Source organism: Gadus macrocephalus, chromosome 11, assembly GCF_031168955.1.
Source record: "Gadus macrocephalus chromosome 11, ASM3116895v1".
NCBI classification, from domain to species: domain Eukaryota; kingdom Metazoa; phylum Chordata; class Actinopteri; order Gadiformes; family Gadidae; genus Gadus; species Gadus macrocephalus.
Genome location: NC_082392.1, coordinates 10,087,747 through 10,111,192, shown reverse-complemented (window position 1 = coordinate 10,111,192; position 23,446 = coordinate 10,087,747). Strand labels below are relative to the sequence as shown.

General features: G+C 43.6%; 3 protein-coding genes across 4 annotated transcripts; 2 read left to right on the top strand and 1 right to left on the bottom strand.

The window, feature by feature from the left end:
• The first annotated feature begins 3,718 nt into the window (after window positions 1–3,718).
• On the top strand, window positions 3,719–14,964 carry ctps1b (CTP synthase 1b). 2 transcript variants are annotated; one of them, XM_060064181.1, is made up of 18 exons: window positions 3,719–4,003; window positions 5,001–5,182; window positions 5,476–5,646; window positions 5,956–6,056; window positions 6,810–6,926; window positions 8,280–8,363; window positions 8,744–8,824; window positions 9,075–9,226; window positions 9,374–9,506; window positions 9,844–9,932; window positions 10,674–10,768; window positions 11,142–11,204; window positions 11,303–11,346; window positions 11,467–11,563; window positions 12,058–12,113; window positions 12,713–12,809; window positions 13,627–13,771; window positions 13,919–14,964. In XM_060064181.1, the coding sequence occupies exons 2-18, from the start codon at window positions 5,017–5,019 to the stop codon at window positions 13,995–13,997; spliced, it is 1,770 nt and encodes a 589-aa protein (XP_059920164.1). In that variant the 5' UTR covers window positions 3,719–4,003; window positions 5,001–5,016; the 3' UTR covers window positions 13,998–14,964. The 2 variants fall into 2 exon arrangements, with proteins under 2 accessions (XP_059920164.1, XP_059920165.1); XM_060064182.1 differs by lacking the exons at window positions 3,719–4,003; window positions 5,001–5,182; window positions 5,476–5,646; window positions 5,956–6,056 and adding an exon at window positions 6,327–6,348.
• A 1,125-nt stretch (window positions 14,965–16,089) lies between these two features.
• On the top strand, window positions 16,090–19,081 carry LOC132467100 (ras-related protein Rab-39B-like). The gene is made up of 2 exons (XM_060064184.1): window positions 16,090–17,011; window positions 17,944–19,081. Exons 1-2 carry the CDS (start codon window positions 16,794–16,796, stop codon window positions 18,407–18,409), a joined length of 684 nt encoding a protein of 227 aa, XP_059920167.1. The 5' UTR covers window positions 16,090–16,793; the 3' UTR covers window positions 18,410–19,081.
• taf12 (TAF12 RNA polymerase II, TATA box binding protein (TBP)-associated factor) lies at window positions 18,840–22,958 on the bottom strand. The gene is made up of 6 exons (XM_060064185.1): window positions 22,776–22,958; window positions 22,203–22,412; window positions 21,356–21,433; window positions 20,696–20,810; window positions 20,037–20,125; window positions 18,840–19,575 (listed from the first exon to the last, which is right to left on the bottom strand). Exons 2-6 carry the CDS (start codon window positions 22,281–22,283, stop codon window positions 19,540–19,542), a joined length of 399 nt encoding a protein of 132 aa, XP_059920168.1. The 5' UTR covers window positions 22,284–22,412; window positions 22,776–22,958; the 3' UTR covers window positions 18,840–19,539.
• Window positions 22,959–23,446: the final 488 nt, after the last annotated feature.

The window sequence follows — 23,446 nt, the reverse complement described above, 5'->3', positions numbered from 1 at the left end:
CCGTTAGCAGTTGACGCTAGGTATAATTTGAACGGTTGCTGTTGTTTATGGACGCATTAATTGTCACTACAGCAACTGTTTAAATTGTAGCTAGCGTTAGCTGCTAACTAGCTATATTCACGTAAACCAATCATGGTCATTCCCTTATTGAGTGTTAACGTTTCCATTTAACGACAAAGTGCCCAAACAAACAGCATGTTCTTTGGTTATTTTTTTAAATAATTCAGTTAAAACTTACCTCGAGCAGGAGTTGGTATGAGGAAAGCATTCGCTCAAAATGGCACTGGAGTTCGGTAGCCCATCATTAAATGTATTCGTTTTCGCGGTTATTCAGCTTCTTCTTCTCCTCCGGAAAATGACGACCGCATTGCATTGTGGTATACGGGAGTAACATGCAGGGTACATCGTATGTACCCTATTTTAAGTCCACTATATAGTGCCCTATATAGTGGACCACTGAGAATTCGAACACCCTACAAAATGGCGTGCACCCTATTTAGTGCACTACATCCATGATAGGGAACGATTTCGAACACAGCTTGTCTAATAAGAGGAGAACTGGCACTCGCGGGTTAGTTCCGGTTTTCTGGACTGGTTGCAGTAATAATCTTTGACCACGCGGGGCGCTCGTAGGCGAGTCCAGAATGAATGGGAGCCAACGGGGTTTTATCCTCAGAATCCACTTTTCTCACGATGTAATTTTTTGTCAATTAATTTGAAAGTTGCTATCAAATGGTGGGGCTAAGATAATAAACTCAGCTGAATATTGCATTTTTTAAGGTCACGTATCTGTTCTAAAAAGGCGTTAAAAACATGCGATGACGTCACACACTGTAATACTGTCAGAGGTACTGCTTTACGGCAGTTTCTAAAGCACTTCCCTTTTCCCGACACCAGCTGTTGGAGGTAAGGCTTTTTTTTGCTTAATACCCTAGTTACAGAGTTTTAGTGAGCTAATGTAAAAAAAAGAAATGCGCGAATGTTTTACATATGTATGTTACTTACAGAGAGTGTTTTTTCTAATCCTCACTATGCCGATGATAAAGCTTTTTTTTTTTGTAACGATTATGAGCCATTTCTTTCTCCTAAAATAGAAACCTGGATTAGAATCATAATTTTAAGACTGCATCAATTTAGTTTACATCAGTAAACAATCTGCTAGAGAGCAGTGTTCTGTTGTTCTCCTCATGCCTCTTCCTTTCTTGATCTCTACAGTCGGACCTTGATGCTGTGACAACGGACAAGTCTTCTTCCTCTGTCCTTTTCCCCTGCCTCTGTTCAGTATGTTCAGTGTTGTTACATAATTTCTCTTTTTTTTTATTAGTTACTGTTCTTATTGTGTTCTTGTTAGTGTGATGTTTGAATAAACTTGCCTGTTGCAATAATGTTTGTATAATTACTGTTATACAACTGTTACTGTTTCAATGTGACCCAGACCATATTTCTCATTTAACAAACATGTGTAGCTTATAATGTGTTGCATGGCAGAGCAATTATATTCAATGGCTTAAAACAAACCCATCTGTAAAGATCAGTGAATGCATAGAAATCAATGACAAGTGGTGTAGATGGTTTTCCCTCTGTGCAAGGTCATTAGCCCAAGTCCTACAAAAAAATAACGACTGTAATAGCAGATGTTGAAGTTGTTAAATCGTTAACTAATCGGTTAAGGTGAGTTAAGTGCTTGAGTCTCGACACTTTAGAGAATGTCTAGCGCGCAACTTGAATAAGCCATGTGCGATATTACCCGGGCTCCAGCGCAACTTTCCTTACCAGGTGAAGCCTCAGGTAGCCTAGGACCATTCATACAGGAGCAAGCAAGAACGTTACCTTTTTCTGTCCTTGGGAAACGAAAAGACGGACAATCCGTTTCCACTGTAAGTGCAGTTTATCATTGCACATTTACGAGGCATCTCTTTTTTAAACTATCTTTATTTTCGAAAAATAGACAATGACAGATTAAATGATATTGAGCGGGATATTGACTGTATTATTTAAGGTGGTCATACCGTACCTACCATGTATATAACACATTGAACATTGAACACAAGAAATGGAAGAAATTCCATTTATGCCCATGTACTTTCACCATGCATACTATATACTACTAAAAATAAAAGGGCCTGCAGGAAAATATAAATACAGTACGCAAAAATTGAGTTAACACGTTTCTGATTGCTCTTCAGCTTCAGATGCCGTCAAGAGGGGTCTCTGGTCGTAATCAGTCGCAAGTCCGTCCCTGACCAATCAGCATTCATTAGCAGAATGCTAGCGTGTATGGCCAACAACGGCCCAAACTGTAAGAAATCGAAAGGACATAAGTACTCACTCATTTGACTTTTGAACCATAATCTATATTGAACTTGCGGAATCTACAATAAAATTTGCGATATTTCAACGACAAGCAGGTGAAAGAGGCATAATTAGCCGTTTAGCCCCATAGACTCCCATTCAATCTGGACTCGCCCGCGATCACCCCCAGTGGATGTCTCATGGAACTACAACCAAAATCGGTACAATGGGGCGTATAGGGACTCAGGGAGTGCCCAGGCTCTTCGTAGACGGGCTCTGGTATGGTCTCTAGGCCTACGTAATAGTGGTGCCGAGATGCCTCATGAAACGTCAAAGCCTCGCAGCCAGATGAACCATCAAATTGGTTCGACCTCGAAGCTTCAAATTAGTACGCTAGGGACACCTAGTGGTGAATGAAATTATGATGAAAGAAAGAGTTTCCTGTGAAGATGTGATGTTTGCTTCGTACAACATCAAAACATTTGAGAATTAAAGTCATTTCAGTGATACGTGTGAGTGTGCCGTTCATGGTAGAAAACAAATCATTTGACAAAGATTTTAAGTCATTCCGGGCAAAATAGAATGTTTATCAACTACAGTAGCCTACTAATAATTGTAATAATAGAACTGCATGATGACTGAGAATGAGTGTGATTAATTACATAGCCATTAAAGTGATCTTGGTGTTGTGTCGAGATCTGTTTCCCCGTCGAGATGTGTTTCCCCTAGTCCCCGCCCCCGTCCGAAATTACCCGAAAAGGCCCTCTGTTCCATAGGAAAGGAGGCTCACACATCTTTCAAATTCATACTGCTGACTTATTTCCCCACAAGAGATAAGTGCTGTGATTTTCAGGCTGATATCATTCAATTTGACCATTTAGAACAGGGGGAACGCATCCTGACAGCTTGGAATATTACTGTCAGATACTGTTCCCCCTCTGTTCCATAGGAAAGGAGGCTCACACATCTTTCAAATTCATACTGCCAACTTATTTCCCCACAACAGATAAGTGCTGTGATTTTCAGGCTGATATCATTCAATTTGACCATTTAGAACAGGGGGAACGCATCCTGACAGTCATTATCTGGGACTAGGGGAAACACATCTCGACGGGGAAACAGATCTCGACACAACACTTGGAACTGGGTAGTGTCTTCTTTTTGTAAAAATGTGCCAATTGTGAACCCATATCGCAGAACAGCCCGAGATGAAGCCTCGAACGTCACACGCTACGTCATTTCGCCTATGTGAATCCTACTCGATACCAGAGCCCGTCTCATATTAGACATTCTCTGTCGATACCTATAATATGTCCATGGTCGATACGGAGCTTCGCTGGGGGGAGGAGCCGAGGTACTCGACACATGCCCCGATGCCTCGACGCAAAGCATAACATCACTACTGCGTACTACGTAAATTGAGTCGCATTGACAAGCTCCCAGCGCCGGAAGCTCTTCGCAATACTCGCTAAGCAACACATGTGGATAGAACAATGCATTCTGAAGGATCCGGCGATTAGTCGAGCCACCCTTTAGAGATCTACACAAATGTATCCACTGGGTCAGCTAGCGCAGCAGTCAGCTTGTGGTGTGTTCCACACGTGTAAACCGCCCAACAACAGCGAGTATTTTAGTACCAAGTGTGAAGAAACGGGAAGAAGAAGACTTTTTTTTATAGAAAATACTAGATTCCTGTGTACCTCGATTAAGGGTGAGTTTGTACTAAACAAACTGGTCTTTGTTTAACCCTATATCTTGGCAAGTAAGTGACCTGTAATGGCCACATGAGTGTTCGGACATTCCAATAACAAGCATTAAAGACATTGCATATCCTGCGATGTTTGAACGATTATCTGAACTATTGGAAATAGCCATGTGTTTTTTTTATTATTCGGAGTTCATCCGATTAAGACGTCGTAAACTACTTCGGTACCTCTCGACCCGGTTGTACTCTCTGTGTGCCAATCAATTGTACCTATGGACCATGACATTTGAAACTGTCCAACATTAACGAACCCATCAAATATTTAACATGCATGTTCAAAATAATGTACCACAATAGGTGGTATTTGCCAAATACCACCGATTGTCCCGCCATTGACCTACCATGACCCGCAGGAAGGACATGGTTTACGCGGGTTTTTTAACCGCCTACTTCATCATTGTGACAGTTTGGTGGGAAATATGAATATGCAGGACTGACATGTATTGATTGTGTCCTCATTGGGCGAAATACAAGTGAACCTGATAAAAAGCCAAAGACATGGCCAGTTTACCTAAACACGAAGGTGTTTAGAATACATTCCCTTCAGTTGCACGTTTGTTTTATTTCCGTGTGTGTGTGTGTGTGTGTGTGTGTGTGTGTGTGTGTGTGTGTGTGTGTGTGTGTGTGTGGTAAGCTAAGAATAAAATCACCTTGTAATTCGAACAGTAAATTAAATAGGATTATACTGATTATTCTGGTCAGCCCTGTTCGGTTGGTGCAATAACCTATTTGGCTGGTACATTTGAACGCATGAGGGGAAAGTACAGCTCTCCTTTTCAAGAGAGTTGTAGTACTGTAAACTCTTAAAGCCATGGAAATATACTGTAACCTAGGCTTTTGTAAACTTTGTTTTGCCATGTGTCGCTTGAGAAACTGGCAGTTTCAAAGACACAAAAAATCTCCCATTAATAACCTATGCCTCCATTCTTTCTTTCAATTCCAGTGTTTCCTCTGCCACTATGAAATACATCCTGGTCACTGGGGGTGTTATATCTGGTATTGGTAAAGGAATCATTGCCAGCAGCATAGGAACGATTCTCAAATCATGTGGGCTACGTGTCACCGCCATCAAAATCGACCCTTACATCAACATCGATGCTGGAACATTCTCACCGTATGAACATGGTGAGATAATAGTGTGCCCTTTCTCCCGTACTTCATAGGTTAAAGCCTCGTTTTTGATTAGTGTGCTCTATTCTCATTACAATAGACATTTGAGCTGTCTTTTTGAACACAAGTTGTCATACTGAGGTAATGACAGAGATATAATGCATATTTAAAGGCATAATGTTGTGGTCAAACAGTATTCCTACCTCGTCCCTGATGATGTGTATCCATAAACTCACTAGGAATCTTGAGTTTGACCCCTATGCTGAATCGTAGTAAAAGAGTCTGCGTGTTGAATGTGTGTGTGGCAGGCGAGGTGTTTGTGCTGGACGACGGAGGCGAGGTGGACCTAGACCTGGGCAACTACGAGCGGTTCCTGGACATCCGTCTGACCAGAGACAACAACCTGACCACCGGGAAGATCTATCAGTCGGTCATCAACAAAGAGAGGAAGGGAGACTACCTTGGCAAGACGGTACAAGGTGAGGCTACTGAGGTGACCCAGGTACATTCCCCCGGTGGTGGTTGGCCCGATGTCGGACTGCTTAAACTTGACTTTGGTCAAGATACAGTTGGGTGTGTTGGGAAAGTGTGGAAGCACCTTAAGAAAACCTTATCACCACCTTATTACAAGTAACTACAAAATCAAAAGCTCATAAGATACAGCTCAGCATCATGGTAAATCCTTCTATAACATTGTTTTCGAGTAGATTATGTATTTCTTAAGGTGTGTGGGATTTTATTATGTTTGACCTATTTCCATGTTTCCCCATGTCTCTGCCTGCCCCCAGTTGTTCCCCACATCACAGACGCTATCCAGGAGTGGGTGATGAGGCAGGCCAAGGTGTCAGTTGATGAAGACGGTGTGGAGCCGCAAGTCTGTGTGATAGAGGTAGAGAGACAATCTGTGAGATGGAGAGAGACAATCTGTGTGATAGAGGTAGAGAGACAATCTGTGAGATGGAGGTAGAGAGACAATCTGTGAGATGGAGAGAGACAATCTGTGTGATAGAGGTAGAGAGACAATCTGTGAGATGGAGGTAGAGAGACAATCTGTGAGATGGAGAGAGACAATCTGTGAGATGGAGGTAGAGAGACAATCTGTGAGATGGAGAGAGACAATCTGTGAGATGGAGGTAGAGAGACAATCTGTGAGATGGAGAGAGACAATCTGTGTGATAGAGGTAGAGAGACAATCTGTGAGATGGAGGTAGAGAGACAATCTGTGTGATGGAGGTAGATGGACAAGTCTGCGTGATGGAGGTAGATAGAACAGTCAGTGTGATAGGTAGATGCATGTCTTGAACTTGCTGCTTGCTAGCAGCAATTCCTGGCTGTTGGTTGCCATGCCTCTTGGACTTTCTGTTCACCTGATAACTCGTTACATTACAGTAAACGAGTCTAGCAGGAGCAGAATGCTGCCGGCCACAGATGAGTTGATTTATACAGAGAGCAATGCATAGCACATTCCTAAATCGTCATTGTTATTGTCACTGTTATTATTATTTCTATGATCATAAGAACTGCCAAATCCTTACTGCATTTAAAATATATATGTTTTCTTCTCCTGGGGCTATGTGACGTGACTAGCACCGTGGGGATGTGTAATCCTGTTACAATGCGCTGGTGTTTTGTGTGTCAACAGCTGGGAGGCACTGTGGGCGACATAGAGAGCATGCCCTTCATCGAGGCCTTCAGACAGTTCCAGTTCAAGGTGAAGAGAGAGAACTTCTGCAACATCCACGTCAGCCTGGTGCCACAGGTACGGACCTCTGTTTACCCTGTTCACACAAAGCACGCACCGCCATGAAACAATGGAGCTGTTCTTAGAACTTATAATTTTCCCAGGATGAGGGAGTGGTTGCATGCTTGACACTGTAGGCATGCTTGAGCCTAGGGGTGTGCACGGGTACACGTGTAACCGGTTAGTAGATCATAACCGTTTAGGAAAAAAAAAAAAAAAAAAAAGCGCCATTGTTTCAATGGGAATCGCGATTGTCTATACTTTCAACATAGTTCACATATTTATAATTCGAAATTCGTCCCAGCCTTTATACGAAGGATACTAGTCTTGGGTCTATAGCATATAACCGCTTTTTCTGATTACAGTTTAATGTAACAGTAAGCTGACAACATCCTAATTAACACCGCAACTGCAAATTAACCGCACAGGGATAACCATGGCAACCGGTCAAACAAATGTTCTTTTTGCGATCATTCTGCTCGCGCATCCGCCGTGTTGCTAAACAAATAATCCCCCTATAGCGCGACTGCGGTTCACTTTAAAAAAAATCTATACTTTTTTTCATTAATAAAAAGAACGGTTAACCGTGTACACGGAAAAAAAAAGGGGTTGTGTAACCGTTTTTTGTATCCATTCACACCCCTACTTGAGCCTAACCTCTGCCCGCTACTTAACTATATTTATCTAAAAACGTTGACTGTAAGAATGAACTATGCAATATCAACTGGGGACTCCTTCCCATCATTGATTTTGTCGACCATGCCACATGCCATTAGTTTCATACCTGCCAAAAAATGCTACTCTTACGATAACCAAGACAGTGAAAAAAGGCCAACAACCACTTATCCAACTAGCTCATTAATTACCTGAAGGAAGTTGTTGCTGCCTCAGTTTCCATGTCCACGGATGGTTTTACTTCTTCTGTGCTGGCTCCAGGCTTGCTAAAGTTAGCTGCGGGGCTATCAAACTTAAGGTTATCAAACACGGTACACTCCTTCATGCTTTTGTGTGTAACCCAGTGTTTTCTCAGGCAAGAGGTGGCTAGCTGGGCAGCTTTGCATTTTGCATTACAACTACTGCAGTGAGGGTTGTCTGCATCCAGTTTGGAAAACTGTCAATAAACACACTGGCTACCGCTCTTGGCTCTCCATTGCCCTGCCTGTGTTGGAACGCACACTTTTTGAACTGGCACTCTCTCTTTCTCTCTAATGTATACTCTAGCCTACTTTTGAGTTCTGTGCCCGACCCTTACCGTCAACGACACAAACCTTGAACTGGAGTATTTCAGTTATTTCATTGTACACATGTTCAATAAACATTCCATTAACCCAGGTTAATAACTAAGCTGGTGTGTTTCCGTTCTGTCCCCAGCCCAGTACCACAGGAGAGCAGAAAACCAAGCCCACCCAGAACAGTGTCCGAGAGCTCAGAGGGCTGGGCCTGTCCCCTGACCTGGTGAGTTTGGTCACTATGGAAACCAACTGACCGGCTCATGACCAAGCTATGTTTGTGATTGGTTGTTGGAGATGATGGAAGCAACCAAAAAATTTGAAAAACACATGACATGGGGCATATAGAGGTGGTAAAGTATAGTTGTTGGGTTTTTGCCTTGGAAGACCAAAGGTTCTGCATCCAATTCTGTATGTATGTGTATGTAGTAAGTGGCGATGTATAACAGCTTAAGCTGCTAAATGACTCAATAAAAAATGAGCACATCACGCCATAGATGACTCAATATCAAATATATCAATATTCAGTATCATGTACAGTGGGATTTGATTTAACTTTTAGTGGTTTACAGATTGTGTGCCTTACCCGCGTTCTCTGTTTGTTAGATCATGTGCCGCTGTTCTACGCCACTAGAAACCGCTGTGAAGGAGAAGATCTCCATGTTCTGTCACGTGGAGCCAACACAGGTATTGCCCTCCTAACACTTCTCCATGGCAATAAGAACGACTCGTGGCCTGAAACTTCAAAGTAACAGAACTATAAATCCAATGGTGCTCACATATCCCTGAAAGAATTCCAGAACCGTCCCCTTCTAGGAAACATGACACGCAGAACACCACGGGATTTGTAATTCATCGATGACAATCGTTCATCGGTGACAATCAGTCATCCAGTGACGGATACTGTAACTAACTAGTGTTCTGTGTTATCCCCCAGGTGATCTGTGTCCACGACGTGTCTTCCATCTACAGGGTTCCCCTGCTCCTGGAGTCCCAGGGCGTGGTCGGTTACTTCTGCACTCGCCTGGATCTGCCCGTGGAGACCCGGGCCAGGAAGATGCTCACCAAGTGGAAGGAGATGTCAGACAGGTGGGGAGGAAGGAGCCATAGGACAATGTTTGCATTTAGACTGGTTGTATGGGTCCCCTGTTTCAGTTTAGTTTCTTGGAGAAAATAAAGTGTGTGCGTGTGTGTGTGTGTGTGTGAGTCAATGTGTCTTTGTGTGTGTGTGTGTAGATCTGACCGGCTGCTGGAGCACGTGTCCATAGCGCTGGTGGGGAAGTACACCAAGCTGTCTGACTCCTACGCCTCGGTCATCAAGGCCCTGGAGCACTCTGCCCTCGCCATCAACCACAAGCTGGAGGTCAAGGTACCACGCACACTCTCGACATACACACACAGTCTGTGGATTAGTCATTCAGCTGCAAGACCTTTTGAATTGTACAGGAATCCTGGATGAATGGATAGCACTATGTGGGAGGAATGTATACTTCTCTATTCAGGGTGAAGTAACCCCTTTGGTAAGGTTAAAGAATGAATGCAAGCAAAACCTTACCAAGAGGGATCGCATTAAATGCAGGTTTTGCTTGACTTGTTAGGCTACTCTTACCCTTGGAAACCCTAGCATCTGCTGCTCGAAGCCTGTGTTGATAGTCTGCCGGCCGGCCGCCCCCCCACCACTCAGTGTGCCTTAATGTGTGTCGCAGTACATTGACTCAGCGGACCTGGAGGCCGCCACTCTGCAGGAGGAGCCAGTCAAGTATCACGACGCCTGGCACAAGCTCTGCGGCGCTGAGTGAGTCTGGCTCTCGACGCGGCCCCCTAGACCCCCTGCTCTCTTTCTGAAGAGGTTCATTTGCGAACTCACTTTAACCCGTCTCCCTGGCACCACGCTGGAAACCACTAGAAAACAGAGAGTTTCCCTCTCAAGCGTGGATGCAAAAGTTATTTTAGTTGGCTAGAAGATGTGGTCACTGGTGATCAAACCCAGTACTGCTCTTTAGTCCAACCCCCTAGCCACTACACTATCCTTACCCCCCCCGATACTGAAGATATAGAGGCACCACTTCATAAATTATGTAATCAAGAAAATGTGTGCAAAACTTTGCAGTCAGAAATTAAGATAATTGTGTTGCTTTACCAGTGTATTATTACCACTATTCATCCTTTTAAAGTTTAAGTGAACCCCCTGTTTCAGCTCGATTCAAACATTGGGAGATATTTTACACTCTAAGAGTTCTAGGAAGGAGAGGGTGGGCTTATTATCGCCATGGTTGCGTCCAGTGCGATCTTTGATTCTATTTTACAACCCATCGTTGGTATGGGCAGTAAAATAAGCAAGGTTTTATAAGAAATGCGTCACACACCTTGTCATTACACTCTAAGCATCTGAGAAGCTTAACCCACACTTGCACGCTGACATTAACATCAACCTCAGCCTAGTTGCTGGTTGAGATGAAACCAAAAGACGATGGTCTTGTTCAGCCTTCCCAGCCCCTCTCCACCTGACTGGATTCCTGGTGTGTTGTGTCTACAGTGGCGTGTTGGTACCGGGGGGCTTTGGCGTGCGGGGAACTGAGGGAAAGATCCACGCTATCAGATGGGCTCGCGAGAAGAAGAAGCCCTTCCTCGGTATGATCGAACCCAACTCCCCAAGTCGCCTCTTCCTAGCACTAAAATGCAATCGTTAAATACAACCGCACACACTGGCTCCCTCTAGTGATTAAACAGATCAATTACAGAAAAAAATTCCAGACTTGCTCAGGGTTTAACCACAAATAATCCACACTCACGTTCACAATCACAGCCAGCAGAAATACCTTTTATTAAGTAGGGGCAACAACAAACGACTTGAAACCTCAAACCCTATCACCTAGACCACAGTATTTCTTGGGGAGATGATGCATAACAAATGTAGATGTCGCAACACACCGAGCAAGTTAACGTACAACTCTTGCTCCCCTCCACGCTTGTTGCTCATGGTGGCGTGTCTTGTTCTCCACAGGCGTCTGTTTAGGCATGCAGCTGGCAGTGTGCGAGTTTGCCCGCAATGTTCTTGGCTGGGCCGGTGAGACATCTCATTTGTTTTGACACTCTTGAAAGTTCATTGCATAACCTTGTTGAATGTGTCAAGGCAAGTCTTCTGTGCGCCCTGTCCGTTTTCAGACGCCAACTCCACCGAGTTTGAACCAGAGTCCAAGCATCCGGTGGTACGTGAAGTATTCGGGCTCTCCGTCACACACACCAGCCATAGTGACCTCGTCCGTCTCCTCAGTGTTTTCTGTTGTGCGAGGCCTGTTTCCACATCCAGTGTACGCTTGTGTCCCCAGGTGATCGAGATGCCGGAGCACAACCCAGAGCAGATGGGCGGAACCATGAGGCTGGGCAAGAGGAGGACCATCTTCAAGTCCAATAACAGCGTCATAAGTGAGTGGTCCTAACCGTAGGTGCTATTTAGCAGACCCATTTTTCCAAAGTGACTCTCAGTGTTATTCTCCATGCATGTCATCCAGGAGCAGGTAGGGGGGAAGCATGTCTAGATGATGCCTAATACAGATGAGGTTGGCAACAGACATACACACATACTCTTTTCTGCCCGGGTATGGCTTGTGAGGGCACAGGGTTGTGTAGTGGCTAGGGCGTTCAACTCACAGCTGAAAGGGACTGTGTTTGATCCCCAGTGTGTCCAACCTCTACCTGTACACATCCTTAATGCAGGAAGCCTGACCTCTACTGGCTCTTTCATGATGCATTTCTCAAGTTCAGTGTGAGTCACTTGTCACTGCTGACTGACCAACCCGTCAAAACACCCTCATCTGATAAGTGGTTATGTTGGATATTGTTTTGGTGCAGCCAGAGTCTCCTGCACTTTGAGACTGCTGATTTGTAGCATTTCTCATTCTTCTTATAATTTCTTCTAGGAAAGCTGTATGGTGATGTGGAATTTGTGGATGAGAGACACAGACACAGATTTGAGGTAATGTATATAGAAAATATTGGTTCGCAAATTAATGTCACAAAAGGACATAACAGTAATGTATGCTAATAATAACACAAAGTATAAAAATCAAAAAACAAAATATTATTATTGGATCTCTAGCCTGAAGTTACACATAGTACTATTAAATTGAGTGCTGAAAGACGAATAACATTTTTAGCTGGAATTCAGTATGTACACACACTCACGGCATGGATGAGGGGGGTTATGATAAATGGGTGTGCATTATTTTGGAGACATTTGTTTTTTGAGGATGTTTCCATATTCAATAACTTAAACCTAAATATGATATTACCTCCAATATGTCCTAAACCATGTACAGAGACCCTGGTGACTGACAGATACCAGATTGTGATTTGTTGAACTGATATATTTGCTGGCTAGATCGGTAACTATTAGTCCAAATTAATTAATTAATTAATTAATTCGATACGTTAAAAAAACAAAATCTCTTTGCATGCATTCAGTCCCATTGGGCTCCATGATTAGGATTTTTTGTCAAGGGAAGAAAATAAAAATCCCAACAAACGATGGCGGTCGATGTAAAACAACCTCAAATGTCAACGTTGGTGTTTCAGGTTAACCCAGATCTGAAGCACCACTTCGAAGAGAAGGGCCTTCAATTTGTGGGCGAGGACGTTGACGGAGAAAGGATGGAGGTCATTGAGTTGGAGGGTGAGTTTGATCTTTGAATGTGCACCACCCGGACATCATATTAATACATTGTCTGGAACAGCCCGACATGCATCTCCCATGGTTCAACAAAACCAAATTCAGTTTTATTTAAAAACGTCATGCAAGTTTTACACTGCAGCCATCACGTTTGCTCCAAATGTATTATATTTTTTCTCCTTTTTCATTGTCTTTTCAATTTTAGGGAGAAAAGTCCTCGGTTAATTGAACCGTGGGTCGATTAATTTTATTCCTTACATAAAAGTAATCATTTTGGAACAAAAAAAATTATGGCTCCAGTGAAAAAGTTAGGGAGCAGGTATACTTCTAGGACTTTGGAGAATAACCATCACAAAGTAATAGTTTCAAAGTGTAAGCCTTTGTGAGTGGGCAGGGAAAAGTCTGTATTATAAAACTTCCAATCCACTTATTTCTCCTGAGCTTAAAAGTATAACTTATTTGCTTTCATTAATTGTTACAGTGAAGGAGGGCTATTAGGAAAATACGGTGCAATACATGGCAGTAGGGAGGGGAATTGGAGCTGGAAGCCCCCGGGCTGGTCCTTCATCACATTAACTCTCCCCTTGACTTTCACCAGGAACATTAGACTGGGCCGCCCTCCAACATGTTCTGGCTAATTTTCCATCTCAATAAAAGTCTATATGTAAAGGCTTGTGTGTGTGTGTGTGTGTGTGTGTGTGTGTGTGTGTGTGTGTGTGTGTGTGTGTGTGTGTGTGTGTGTGTGTGTGTGTGTGTGTGTGTGTGTGTGTGTGTGTGTGTGTGTGTGTGTGTGTGTGTGTGTGTGTGTGTGTGTGACTAGATCATGGCTACTTTGTGGGTGTGCAGTACCATCCAGAGTTCACCTCCAGGCCCATCAAGCCGTCTCCTCCCTACTTCGGTCTGCTGCTCGCGGCGGCGGGGAAGCTGCCGAGCTACCTGCTGAAGGGCTGTCGCCTGTCGCCACGGTAACGCACTGTCCTTCGCCCTGCACACGTCCGTTCAGCCTCAGAATAGACCCCCACTTGCTATTTCCTTTTACTTCCTCAAAATAGTTTGTTTTAGTCACTCAACGTTGGTGTGTGTGTGTGTGTGTGTGTGTGTGTGTGTTGCAGGGACACTTACAGCGACCGCAGTGGCGGCAGCTCTCCGGACTCTGAGATAGCTGATCTGAAGTACCCCTCTTTGTCGTAGGCACATCACAAGCCCTCCCGTCCACCTAATCACAGACGGGAGTGCCTCGTCCTCTCTCTCGCATGGGTCCCCATCATTCTGTCTGCCTCTGTACCTCATGCCCTATAGCTCATTGGTCAAAAGAGCTGCCTCTCATCTGGCTCTTATTCATGCACCTTACAGAGAATAGAGGGGCGAGTGGGAATACTGTTATTCCAAAAGAAGAGCTCCCTCACGCAGCAACCAAGCGGTTTTTATAGACGTTTGGACATTTCCACAGATGGCAATATGGTGAATATTTTATCCTGCCTTGGGGAGCTGGTGCAATCAACTCTGATGTTTCTTCTGAGTTTTTTTTGTGTTGCAGTAAAATGCAAATGCTGTTGAATTAACATGTAAATGTTATGGGTGAAATGCTTCCTTTGAGCGTAATGGAGTTATGTTGGCGAGCAGGGCTAAATGCATTACAGAAAAGGTGGAATTCATGGTCCTTGCACAATGTATTTTTTCATGGAATATGCCAAGGTTAAATTATATGGAAATGATGTAATGGTAATTTATTTTAAGCAGTTACAGGAAAACAATGTTTTAGCAGTAATATTTTATTATTATCTGTAGTATTTGGACAAACACGGCTGTGTTGACTTCATATTACCCCATTTTTGTGTAAAATGCAACTGTTACACAAATGTAATACTGTTCTACATAGTCTGTGGTGAAATATTATGCATATGCACCTCCAAGGACTTTATTTTAGCTATTTATAATATCTTTCACTGCATTGCATTGCATGGTGTGTGTGTTTGTCGATCTAACGAAAAATATAACTTTTCCATGCCTGATAAAAAAAATAACCCTAACCCGTTTGTTAATTTAGCCACAAAATAGACAAACCGTTAATCTCCTGATTGATTTTACATGACAAATAGTGTTTACTTTTTATTGTTAAATTCAATTAAAATAAAACATTGTGTTCTTTACTTTCAAACTGTTGCAGAATGTATTGAAAGAAGTCACACGATTGCAGCATTGCCAGTTTTTGACAAGTCTTAAAACAAACAAACTAAACAATCTTAATGAGGGACCCTGTCAATATCAACGTACCAAAGTCCTTCAACAGTACACTACTCACCATGTGACTTGGGGCAGGTTAGCAAACGGTTAAGTCAATACTGGCTCGTGATGGGTGAAAAGGCAGAGCATCACATGAGAGAATGCTACTGAGAACACGCCCGATAGGGAGAGCGTCTAAACAGTGACGCTTCAGTGATCTCCGTTGATCAAACAAGATACCGGTCAGCTAATACCATGATGCCAGCTCCCCCAATCACATGACCTCGCTTCTCAAGCTCTCAAATTGTTTGTTGTGGTAGGTTGAAATATACAGTGTATGTTTGAACGCTTAAAACCCTAGTGACAGTGTGTATAATGGCTGTTGGACTGTTGGACCTGTCACGGGTAACATGAAGCATTAGACTTTATGAACACAAAATGTATCATGTCTGCTTTCTTTCAACATGTCATCTTTCTGAAGTGTCTTGCAGAATTATCACAGTGAGACAGTTCTGCTTTCTACATGACTCATCACTGTCTACTTTGAAGCGTCTAACTGCCCTTATTAACCACCGATCTTGTTTAAATAGGCCTGCGCCACATCTACAGTGGAGTCCATTCCCCAGCAACAGCAGAGTTCAACGGGGCCTTGACGTCATGACATTTAAGTCATGACAGCATTCTATTTAGAAATACAATGCAACTGACCAATCATGAGCAAACCCCTCAAAACCAGAATAGAACGGAGACCCTGGGCCCCTTCCTTCCTGCCTTCCTTCTTTTCTCGATGTTTACCTCGCAAGACACCGCCCATTCCTCTGACTCACTGTAGATTCTTACAACGGCAAATACTGTATGTGCATACACACTCCATGGGAGAGGCCAGTGTATGGACGTTTGTGTGATTGGCTAATGCCTTTTCAATGCCCAAACCACAGGGTTTGAACAGGAACTCAAGGCCTGCATTAATATGGTGAAATAAATGTGAAGACAACTTCCCCTCCATCAGACAGCCTGTTACCCCTCCCACCTCTCAACCCTCCCTTTTTCAAGTATCAACAGGCAAGGGAGAAAACTTTACAAACCTGCACCCCTTTATTGCGGTGCACTCCTCCCAGTACCGTGCATGCATGACTGGAGCAGCAGTTACCGTATCCACAGTCCAGGGAGAGGACTGACACTCAACACCTTTTGGTGGGACATTTTAAAACTCTTTCCAAGGCTTGGTTGCTACTCAGAGCTGGGATATACACTGGAATCGTCCCAGGCGGACAGAGATAGAGAGGGGATTGGTCCTCCGGAGACCCGGGCCAGGGCGTGCTGTTGATCTTTGAGGGAAACGGAGAGGGGAGAGTCTAATCTGTCCCGCTGGAGATTTATGACCACGCCGCCAGCCCTCATCTCTGCCTCTTCCTCATCTGTGTGCGGATAGGGAACCAGCCTGTGGGAACCTGTTCCTAGGCTCCTGCTCCTCCCACCCACCCACCGCCAGCAACTTCCTCACCCATTCCCTCCTCCCCCACAAGGGAGAGAAACTGGGTCTGGATTTCCCAATCCTGAAGGCAAGCATCGCTGTTGTTGATGTTGATCTCCTCCACCGTTCCTGCCTGCCTGTTCTCCCTTGGTTTGCTCTCCACATTGAAGAACATTCTTTTGGTTTTGTTGACCATTTAGATATTTGGTTGACGAGCCAGCCTCTCCATAGACACTTGATATTATCGTCCATGTGTTGAACCCTTCCTGCCGCCGCACAGGCCGTCAGACATGGACCTGTCCCTGTGGCAGTACCAGTTCAGGATCATCATGCTGGGGGACTCCACGGTGGGGAAGTCCTCGCTGCTCAAGCGCTACACTGAGGACGCCTTCCTGGAGAACATCAACCAGACGGTGGGGGTGGATTTCTACGTCCACTTCCTGGAAGTGGCGCCCGGCGTCCGCATCAAACTGCAGTTCTGGGACACGGCGGGCCAGGAGCGCTTCAGGCAAGACCCTAACTCTCTCAGCATGGGAGAGCTGTGTGGTCATGAGAGACAGACAGGGGGAGGGGGGTGGACGATTGATTATGTTTAAAATAACGTCAACATGGTTGAGTGATGATGTTGGAAAGCCTGGGATATATGAAGTCAACCTAGAAGAGGCCTTCTTCCTCTGTTTGCACTACGGCATACAGGACAGTGTAGTGTGTTTATTGTTTGCTGCTGATTAAGGCCATGTATCACAAAGAAATGTGCTGTCAGTCGACACAACGCGTCCCTGTTGTGTTAAATACTAGTTACTAGTTACCTGCTACATATATTTCAACACATACCCACATGCTGTGCAACTTCACATGTGTTTAATCAAGTTTGCTATTATTCTTTAAGTCCAACAAGGATAATTCATTTTTCAAACCTCCCTTGTTAATTCTGCAAACTTATGTCGCTCAACGTTGAGGAAGTTTCTCTTCAAGAGCTCTCCGCAGAAGGAATTAATGATCAGAAACTCACTGTTTGACATCTGACCTCATTAAAGATCAAGTCAATTATAGGTGTTGTGGCGTGATTCTCACAGAACAGGTTTCCCCCACCAGCCAAGCCTGCTGCCAGGGCATTCTGAAAGAATGGGCTGCTGTTTGATGAATAGAAGCATTTTGATAGAAGGTTTATGTTTGAAGTTCTCATATGGCTACGCTTGTCCGTCTCTTTGGCTATCCAGATCTCTCATCTTTATTGTCGCTGCCATACTTTAGAAACCCACCTAGTTAAGTACAATTCTTCAATTACAATTACCTAGTGTAAAGATAGCCTATAGTTAATACAATATAGTCTTGACTCTGAATTTCAGACTGGGTATGAAAGAGGACGATGCAAATCAATTTCATATTTCCTAAGATACTGCAAACGTTGAACATTTATCTACTTCCCCCCTCCCCTAGGTCTGTGACGCGTTCCTACTACCGCAACTCTGTCGGCGGCCTGCTGGTGTTCGACGTGACCAACCGCGCTTCCTTCGACCACGTGAAGGACTGGCACGACGAGGTGTGCGAGCGCGTCGTGCCGCATCGGGTCATGTTCACCCTTCTGGGCCACAAGAGCGACTGCGATACGGACGACCACAGCGAGAGGGTGATCAGCCGGGAGGAGGCGGAGAAGTTAGCGAGCCGCATGGGGATGCCCTATGTGGAGGCGTCGGCCAAGACGGGCAACAACGTCCAAGAGGCGTTCGATGTGCTGAGCCGGCGGATCTACGACGGCCTGCTCAGCGGAGAGGTGGAGCTCCGCGAGGGATGGGACGGCGTGAAGTGCACGACGCCCCAGGGGTTGAACGTGCAGAGGGAGGGAGCCGCCGGGCAGCCGCAGACTGCCGACGGAACCAAGCGCAAGAAGAAGTGCTGCGGATGAAGCCGGGTGGGGTCAAAGACTTGTGTAATTATCCTTCTTTGCTGATTGGTTAGAAACCGCATGAGTCAATCGCAGTGACTGCCGACAAGCCTGAGCTTGTCGCTAAATAGACTGTCTGAAGAATTACCGTCCTTTTCCTAAAAGTGTTATTTGTTGACAACATGACAGCATTGCAACACACTGATGTGTAGCCTACATCTTGTTTTTATTTATGAAATAAAAACGATTTAAGTAAAGCTACCGTACAAAGAAAACTATTTACTAATTTAATCGATCATGCCCCTACAGGAACTATGATAAATGCATCGTCACTATCAATCAGGATTCATATGGCCCAGACATAACTGGATAATTATATCGATATATAAATGAATAACTGGCAACTAGGTAACGAAGTATACTACTAGATTCAAACACAGTGCCAAACACATACACAAAAAAACCTATTTTTAATGACGTATTATCTTGACAATTAAAAAGAAAACTAAAAAACATTATTTGGGTTGGGACAAGAGCGGAGATTAGCCAAAACAACAATTAGGTAACGAATAATCCGGTACTTGTAAAATACTTTCAACAGCAAGATTTTTTTTTTCCACTAAAGGAAACCGATTCTCCTTACACTTACTAACAATATCAAAACACAACATGAAAGCAAAAGTAGTCTTAGTACTAATAATAATAATGATAAAAAAAAAAAAACACACCATCCCATACATGTGTACTCAATGTAAAAATAAAATTTGCCAAACAAAGAAGAATGGGATTGTGAAGGTACTGGCAAAACAACTAAACATTAAGAGAAAAACCAATGGGTGAAGAAGAAACATATTTACCCCATACCCTCCCATCGTAATACCCGTTACCCTAGCTATCCAATATTATCACATACATATTTTGTATGTAACCCATTGTGTCCAATCATCTCCTAGTATGTTACACTGGGTGACCAATCATCTTATAGTATGCAACACTGGCTGTTCAAACCTCGTCGTTCACAACCCATACCTTATTTTATTGTACCTCCCCCAATCATCGAATCATCCTTGGTGGACAAGCCATGTTGAAAACAAGGAAAACATTAGAAAGATCCCGGTGGATGGGTACGGAGTACAGTGGAGCCGTCATTTTTACTTTTTGGTTGTCTTGCGGATCAGTGCCATCCTCTGAAATGAGAGAAAATCACAGTATAAATTGTTATTTGAACACAAGTTGGCCGTTTCTTTCCCCAACCATCTTTTTAGATCCCGTTCCATTAAGCAGGATATCTTTAAAAAGACCAAAATTATTATTATATTCATATAAAATAATATACAATTTTATATTGTCATCAGTCAGTAACCTGTGACAGGCCCCCACCCCCCAATTATCCATTAAATTAATTATTAATATAATTATTATTTTATATGGTTCTATTGAAATTATTTGACACATCACTGCTGGTTCGGATTCTCCATCTTGTGAACATGGTGAAAAAGGAATAGAGCAAATCAAATCTGGTCACTGACTGAAACCCGAACCAGTATGGTGAAAAGAAATTGCCCAATTTAACATCAAAACACATTTTGTACCACACTCTACCCTTAACGTGGCCGTCACACAGAGATACCCCTTCACATGCACTGACCTGTTTGTGTGCCTCTGTGGTGCAGGCCTTCTTGAATGGCCGGATCTCCTCTGAACCGTAGCCAGGGATCCACATGTTCCACTGGCGCTCTGGCAGGGAAACAACGATCATTAGTCAACCAACAATCAACAACGCAGCTTCTCTCCCCAAAAGGACAAATAAGGACGCTTGTACCCAAAGCATCCGCCAAATGTCCCACGTATCATGTGTCACACGGATCACACTCAACGCTTGTATCCAGTGTCTTCAAATAAACACTGTGCATTGCTAGCATGGGTAGCTGCAGTGGGAAACAAACCCGTAACCCTGGCAATGTGAATGCCATTCTCTACAAGTTGAGCTTGATTGAATGCTCAATAAAAAATTAAGTCTTGAGGCTTGATTGTACTTGATGAAACCATTTCATTATGTTGCCGAAGAGAGAAGTATCTTTGTGCACGCAGTGCAATTCTCAGAACATAACATTTGCAAGACATTGCCAAACAGTTACCTGCACCTTAAATCGCATACATCTGATTTCACTACTCAAGGAAGTCACTTAATGGGTATATCCATCTGCTAAACGCCTAGCTTTGGCCTTATGTGAGCACACATCATATCGACCATATTTAAAGCTTTTCTCCTTACACCAAGAGTTAAGCGAGCCAGCAGGCACTCACCCAGGTGTAGCTGCACATCCTTCACCTCCAGGGTGTTGGACTTGCGGTGGCGGGCCAGCTGGCAGGCTGCCGTCACCACGCTCTCAATGAAGTCATCGGCAATCTGCAGCAGCATCTGAGAGGGGGGGCCGTACAGTGAGTGTGCGAGTGAGTGGCGGGTGGGACCTGGGTGATACATTTATCTTATATCAATATGGTGACGTGATACATCGATGATGTTTTGGGGATTGGGCAATGATAATATTGCAATGATATGCAAATGTTTGCCAACTTCTAGAAGGTGTATTACATCATAGTAAAGCAATATTCTTATCTTATTATTTGAGAAAACTGAATTGAATTACGAATGCTTCTATCCGATTTGCAAAGAAGCCAACTGAAAAATGACACTTTCTCCAATACTATGTGAAGGGAATGCAAAATAAAGCATCCCCTCCCTCCCTTTAATCAATCAAAATATTGGATTGAAATATGGTATTGAAATAGGTCCTGCCACCCGCACTCGATCAAATGCTATTATGATGATGAATAGGTCAAAAATATACAAAAAACATAAATACATATTGTGTATATTAATTTAAAATGATTATCTCTTGTTTTCTTGGCATTCTTCCTTCTGATGCTTGTAACCCATGAGTTTAATTAACAGTGGACGCCCACCTCCTCCACGTCCTCGTCCAGCTGCTCATTTGGGTCGATCTCCCTCACCAGGTCCTGCAGCTTCTTCTTAGTGAGGACCTAATGGGACCACAGGAGGCAGCATTCACAGGACCATTAGACTGTGTATTCACATTACTCTCATAGCTCTATCAGAAGCTCTCTCACCATGTTGCGATATGCTAAAAGCTAAGCTCGATTTTGAAAGTATCCAACCGAAAAGATCTACCGCTCCCTTTAGGCCTTCCTCCAATGCCACTCTCCCAAAACAGCTAGCTCGCTAGCTTAAACTATAGGTCTGCCTAACTTGTAAGTCTTCAGTCATGCGCAGAGAGTGCCTGGGCAGAGTGCACCCGGGTAGCCGGGTAGGTAGACAGACTCGTGAACCATCCAATAATTTCAACCAGGGTGAATTCAATAATTGGACAGATTTATTATAGGCCTGCAACAGCCACGGATAATAATAATAATAATAATAATAACAACAATGGATTGAATTTATATAGGGCTTTTCTAGACACTCAAAGACGCTTTACAGTGAAAGGGGGACCTCACTAACCACCACAATCACCTTTTTTTTTTACAGAGCATTTGATCTATTGATTGCTGTTGGGATGCAAAGAGAATTGGCTACCCTGGCTATAAAAAGGTACCAGTGAGTCTTCAATGAGTCCAAGGAATGACAAAAAATACAGAAGCCTAATGAATAGACTTGCTCCAAATTCAGTCATCTATAATTACATATTAAATTAATACATTCAAAAACCGTAATACGGAATTGTGAATATATGCATTGAACCCATTACGTGTTTTCTTAATATCAACATCGAAAATACTCATGAAGACAAACCTGCGATACCTCCGGGCTGGCGCGTCCCGCAGGACCAGGAATCATGAGGGGCTTCACCGGGGTGGCGGTGCTGTTAGCCATCTGGACGGCCACAATTAGACGTGTGTTATTACTTCACTGCACTGACCGAATGCCTGTGTTGTACGGTATGTGTCAACGCCTGTGCGTTAATCAGCCAAATTGACGAAATCCACGCTTCAAAGGCTGTGTCTGGAATAAGAAAGAGACAAAAAGCTATTAGAAAACGGTGATCAGTTACACTTAAAATATAGCTGTTGATATATGTCTAACTATATGCATATATCGTCAGAAATCCTGTACACCACCGATATATACAATTCTACAGTAACCATTACAAGAGCAAATGGAAACAATTTATAACACATTAAGACACAACTGGTCACATTCAAAATGTCATGGATTAGTCGTGTACAATTGTTTCTGCAGCCTTAGTGTGGCGCTATAATGTGCTAAAAACAATAGCAGTATTCTGAGCCCCAGCTACCTGGGCTCAGCCACACCGGCTACAGCCCGCTCTCTGCTCGATCAAACACCGCGTATTGTGCTACTCACCAGATGGACAACCTCTACCTATGCATGTTTTAAACGTCGTTGCACTGACAACAATAATTCGATTAAAATAACGTATCCTAACTGACTTCAGACATTAGCACGAAAGGATGGTGGTGGTGTTTTAGCACTTCCGGTTCCTGTTGTTGTGGGGGGGAGCGCTCGGCTCTACGGGAGCCCCCTGGCGCCACGCCGGGTCTGTACCGTAGCGCGCACCGCTGTTGGGACACGCGTCCCCTAGCGACCATATAAGACTCAATCAATTCCATCCATCCAATAAAATCAATAAAGTTGTGTCCTCTGTTCTTGTTTTAATTGCATGTTTTCTTCTGACTTCAGGGACTAGTTCCCTTTTCAAAATATTGCCTTATCGTACTTTTCAAAATGATTAACTGATTTACAACATCCAAGAAAATATTTACGAGGGGACGCTTCTCACGACAGGCGCACTCGCGCCTGATTTTTAAAGACAGAAAATGAAGTGCTGCATTTCAGTAGCCACTTCTATTGTAATCGAATTCCACCTGTGACGGTGCTTGTTGTTATTGTACTTTTTTTTTAAAATTATTTCTGAATTGCACAGCTATAGTGTTGTGTAATTGTAGTCGCGTCTTGTTTAGTGTTCAGTTAGGAAACCTAAAACGAAAGCATACGACTGTATCGAAATCCCCCAA